General features: G+C 36.2%; 1 protein-coding gene across 1 annotated transcript; it reads left to right on the plus strand.

Moving 5' to 3' along the window:
- Positions 1–277: 277 nt before the first annotated feature.
- LOC149076053 (uncharacterized) lies at positions 278–1,406 on the plus strand. The gene has a single exon (XM_089243578.1). The coding sequence runs from the start codon at positions 412–414 to the stop codon at positions 1,270–1,272; it is 861 nt and encodes a 286-aa protein (XP_089099704.1). The 5' UTR covers positions 278–411; the 3' UTR covers positions 1,273–1,406.
- The last annotated feature ends 4,467 nt before the right edge of the window (positions 1,407–5,873 follow it).

Consider the following 5,873-nt stretch of genomic DNA (forward strand, 5'->3'; position numbering starts at 1 on the left):
GTGCTATTGCGAGGTTCAACTGTGCATCCTCGTGTGCTGGAATTATTGTTGAATAACTTTTATTGCTACTATATTAATTGTATGAATCGCTAACAAAATTTTTTTTTTCCCTCCCTCCAGGCCGACAGCATGTTTTATGCCGATTCATCCTTTATCGGAAATCGTACCTACCGTTTGGAGACATCGAGAGCTTGTCTAAGTTGAAGAAATCGAACCGATCTCGCATCGAAACGCCAAGTCGAATCTATTTCCTTTTTGTGCAATACAATAGCACTTTGTGCTTCCTTGCAAGAGACTAATTCACTTCAATAAACAGAAAGTGTGAAAAGGTTTCTATCAAGAAGCGACTGGTTCGCGCAAGTTCCGAAAGCATTAAGGGTGGTCTCAAATAGAGCTCAACCACCAGTGAAAATGAATCACGAACGCAGAAACAGAGCGGAAAATATCCACCGATCCGAGGCTATGGCGAGCCTCATCAATCAAATCATGTTTTTCATGTTATGCGACAGATGGTTTTGTCCGGAAGAGAAACTAACGGGACTGTACGCTTTGTTGTTCTACAACGTTATAGTTTACCTCCTAATGTACACTCAGAAACTGCTGTACTTACAGAACATAGCCCCAGTCGTATTCATGTCTGAACATTCCAGCATACGTCATCTTGCCATGACAGCCACTAAAGTCATGTTGGAATTCACTAGGGCTGTGACCTTCATAGTTACGGGCGTATTCATGCTACTGGTGTTCGGCCTCGAGCAAGGTCTAGAGCATTTTAATCCAACATGGTATTACATATTCATCACGGCCGCATATTTCGTATTGACGGAGAGGTTTTGCCAAGAAAAGATACCCGAGATACTGCAATGGTTAAATTGCGATCTTTTCGAGAGTATGGAAAGTCTTTGGACACCCGTTATCCTCAGAATGATTTCGTCGGTCGCTTCCGGACTCATGATCATGCTCGTTTTCCTCACTTCGAACGAGAGCTGGTTCTTGCTTGTGGCTGCCAGTTTCATAAACGTCTTCATGGGCATACGAGACATTGATTTCCATCTGCAAGCCCTGATGAAGGAAAAGGCTAGTCTGGATCGATACCGATACGCCACAAGCCAAGAATTGAGCGAGAAGGAAGACGACGTATGCGCAGTCTGCCTACAGGTCATGACCTGCGCCCGAGTTACACCATGCCATCATATTTTTCACGGTGATTGTCTCAGGAAATGTCTCAAAGTAAGACCTACTTGTCCTATGTGCAAGCATGGACTGATTTGAATACATTTTTTGGTGGAAAAAAGAAGCTGGCTGCATCATTAATATCCATTATTTTTTTTTGTTTGTTGAACCCAATTTTTTTTTCCTCTGGAAATTCCAGATGTTGCTACTATAATTTTTCAAACATTTTTATACGTGAGTGAATTTGATAGAAAATGCAAACTATCACGCTTTTTGAAAGATGAAAAATTGTTTGCAATTTTTGTTCTTCACTATTTAAGATCTTGTTCTTAAACTTTGTGTGATTACATATTTTTTTCTATTTGAGTAGAGAGTAGAATCATTTTTCATAATAAATTTCCTACATTTGTATAAAAAAAAGTTGTTTCTGGCTGTTTTAATTCAATTACAAATCTATAAACATCCCTTAAAATAAACTGAAAACCTATTAATTTTTTGAAGGAAAAAAAAATCCATACTTTGCCAGAAAAAGAAAACAAAGAATTTTTGGCTCTTTCCGGTTAAATTTTCTATAATCTAAGTGGGACAAAAATTTCATGAAAAATTTATCTTTTTGGTTCATTATTTTTTTTCTTTCACATTTATTTTAATCATGTTTCAGACATAGACTCATACTGAAAATTGCTGGAAAAAAAAATTTTGACAGTTGTTAGCAGAGGCATACGCGGAAGGGGCGTAGGAGAGCTCGTGCCTACAAACTAGAAAAAAACTAACATTTCAGTAAAAAAATTACAATACCGAAAGAAAATACTTTTTATATGCTATTTTAACCAATTTCATTTATTCCAATTTATGTTTTTTGTTTTCTATTTTTTATATTATTATTTTTATTCATTATTTATTCATATATTAATTTTTATTATATTTTTCTTTAAAAACTATTTTTCTCTTGTGTAATAAAGTATATGGTTATACCATTATATATGGCCATATGTTATACTGTGTGGTGCATAGGGCGATGTCTGACACACAAAATTAAAAAAAGAAAAATCTGTTAATTTGAATACTTTTTGAAGGGTAGTGACTAAAAATTTCTTAAGGGGAAAATTTGCCCCCCCCCCTCCTCAGCCATTTGTGTCCCCTCCAAAGGTCAATGCTGCGTAAACCCCTGGTGGTGGTTGGTCATAGCAACGGCCTTTGAGTAATCCATGTAGCTTTTCGTAAAATACCTAAGCAAAACACAATACAGGGATTCCAATCCTTGATCATTTCCATGGCGAAATATCAACAATTTACCTGAGCAAAACTCCTGAAAAAAAAAATCGTAACCTCTCTTTCAAATGTTTATTTTTCCCCTCAACAGAATTTTTCTTGATTATTATTTTCTGACAATGCTAGGTAGTGTTTTTCTCTAATGGTTTTGTTGATAAATGGAATGGCTTACCCTCAGGGCAGGTGGATTCTAACACAATTGACACATTTAAAAAGACATGCAATGAACATGTTGGGATAAATCGAGAGGCTGTCCATACTTGTAATAAGATAACCATAAATATTTTTTTGGGCATTGTATATTTTATCATTGTATATATAGTTTTTAGTTTTTATAATTGCATTTTTATTTTTAATTAAGTTGCTGCATTTTAGAAATACAGGCCATCCATATTTTTTATGGGCATCTTTTTCTCAGCTACCTCGTTGGACATTCTGCCTGTTGTGGCCTTGTATTTTTATTTGTATTCGTATGTAATGCAGTGAAACACCTGTATCGATATTCAAAGGACTGGAAAAACATATAGTTATAAAGGTGTTATTGTTACAGATGAAATATATTAACACAAGGAAAGGGCATTGGGGCCAGAGAATAATATCATTACACAAGCAATTATCTCGTTATAAAGAATTTCACTGTATACTTGCATTTTTCTCTGACAATTTTTCATTTTCCTGACTTATCTCAGGACACTGGGAACCCTGCAATATCTTGGTATCGACAACTAAGCTCGCGATGCCTTTTCAAACTGGATTGAGATATAGAAAATAAATTTCTAGATGCAGAAAAATAAGGGGAAAAACAAAGCATATTTATCTATTATATAAATTGTAAAATTGAAATTTAATGCCTTTTTTGCATGTTTGCCTTTGAAATTGTAAAATTGAAAATGTCTTTGAATTATGAAAATCTACTTTTTTTGCAGTTAATATATTTTAAATATACAGGATTAATATATAGGTATATATAAGCCAAGTTGTTACCCCTCTAAAACCCTGCATTTCCAAGATGTTCCCCATTTAATAGGCAGAATTAATGTGAACCAGCATGGCTTTAATAATGGGTACTCCACTGACTCTGCTCTTCATCAATTGATCTGGATAATTGAAAACACAATGGGCAATTTGCTATTGGCATTTTCTTGGACATTGTTGAAGCCTTTGATATAATGTTACGTTCGATTCTATATGAAAGGCACTAATATACAACATTCCACCTATGATAATCAGATGGATTGATCATATGCTCGGGAACAGAACAATCATTGCTCATGTTCTTGATGTCCAAGCTGAAAGATCTATTAAAAGAGATTGCCCACAAGGGAGATTATTTCTCCTTTTTTTATGGAACATAGTCTTCAGCTCCTTGATCTCTGATCTAATAAAAGGACTGAAGCATATGCAGTTAATCTAATTGTGCTCATCCAAAAGCATGATATCCACATTGAGGTTTCTTGCTCAACAAACTTTACACTCAACAGATGGGGTGATAAGCACCAACTAGTATTTTCCATGGAAAAAACCATAATAGTGGTCTTTACATAGAACAGAAAGTGGGAAATTGGAAACCTAACCCTCAAGGGACAAGATCTTATCATCTGTGACAAAATGAAATACCTTGGATGTCACTTGGACTCTAAGCTCTCTTGGAAATTCTATATTCAAGAAAGAGCTAAATGGGCCACTAATATATACTTATGCTATGAAAAAGAATTATTGGTAAAACATGGGGTTTAAATTCTAAAGCCACCCAGTATATTTACATCGCTATTGCACGCCCAATGCTCAACTACAGATGTGTGGTATGGCATCACGCATTAGTAAAGAGCTCTTACTAAACAGTCCTACAAAAACTGCAAAGATTAGTGTGCATTCTTATCATGGGAGCTTTATCCAGCTCCCCTTCTATTGCTCTTAAAACTGCTCTCAAGCTGTCACCTCTCAGATGGTATCTACAAGGAAAAGCTTTTAAAACCATGTACAAGCTGGAAAGTAATGGTACTTGGTGCAACTGACCTTATATGGGATAAACCCTTTTTTAAAAACCATTGTGACAGCTGTCTACTGGGTAAAGTAGAAATTTCTTCTCTAATAATGCCAATAGACTCCTGTTCCAAAACAAAAAAATTTACAAAAAATTACACTATCCACATACCTCGGGTAAATGAAATTACTAACATAGTTGATAACATCTCAATACGATTTATCAAATGTTACACTGATGGCTCCAGGATAACCAAAACTGGGGCTGGATTAATCTTCCGCATCTCTGGAGTGGATCATGACTACCATAAGATACATATGTATCTTGGTAAAATGACTACAGTCTTCCAAGCTGAAGTACTTGCAATAGCCACACTGGCTGAAAGTCGATTTCTAAAGGGTATCATGATAAACAAATTGTTATCTTCTCGAATAGCCAAGCAGCATTAAAGGCTCTTGACAACTTCCTCAAGTTCTAACTGTGTGTCAAATACTGCACTGATATGTTGAATAAATTGGCAGCATTTGGCAACAACATCAACCTTTACTGGGTTCCTGGACATGAAAATTTCCAGGGAAACGAACTTGCAGACCAGATAGCCAAAGAGGCAATGAACCTGAAACTATCTGGACCTGAACCCTTCTATCCTTTTCCATGTCAACTATAAAAGATGTCAAACAATGGATAGAAAATAAACATTTTTGGCAATGGAACTTAAGGCAGGACTGCAAACAAGCCAAGCTGGCCTTGGGAACCCAACCGAATATTGCCAATAAACTTTTATACAGATCATCACTGGTCATGCATACCTAGTGAAATACCTACATAACTGTGACTATGCAGATTCACCTATTTGTCCCATGTGTGTGTGTGGAGAGGAAGACGAAACTCCACTTCACAATGTGGGACGATGCCCCACCTTCTCAATCCCAAGAAGGAACTGCTTTGGTGCTCATCAGGGACATTAAGTGATGTAGTAAATGCAACCAGCATTCACAACTTGGTAAATTTTCTTAATTATATCAAACACCTTGAACTCATGCTGAATATCAATTTATTTTCTGCTCTGATTCATACTGTCACGAGTAATTTTCAACAACCTCATGTTGAGTTTTGACCATATCCTTAGATCTCCTCTGCTCCTTTTCCTATAAAAGGGTACCACAGATAGGAGCAACCTCAATTATTTTGATAGGGCCCATATCAATTTGCAGTTAAACCATAGCCCCACTCAAGGGGCTCAACAATATGCTAACAAACACCATACCTCGCATCCCCTATGCCAGTTGCAAAACTTTTGGGAATTCACAGAATGATATTTCTTCACAAACACATGACCTGCAATTCATGTTACACTACTTGGTGCCAGAGTAATAGGTAAAATTGTCTAAGCTTTTCCCACATGGGACACCAAAGAAAGAAAACTCTGTAGGATATATAAATT

This window comes from Pholcus phalangioides, unplaced genomic scaffold (assembly GCF_987345545.1).
Source record: "Pholcus phalangioides strain wild (caught in Gottingen) unplaced genomic scaffold, Ppha-v1.0 ptg000015l_1, whole genome shotgun sequence".
Classification (NCBI taxonomy): Eukaryota; Metazoa; Arthropoda; class Arachnida; order Araneae; family Pholcidae; genus Pholcus; species Pholcus phalangioides.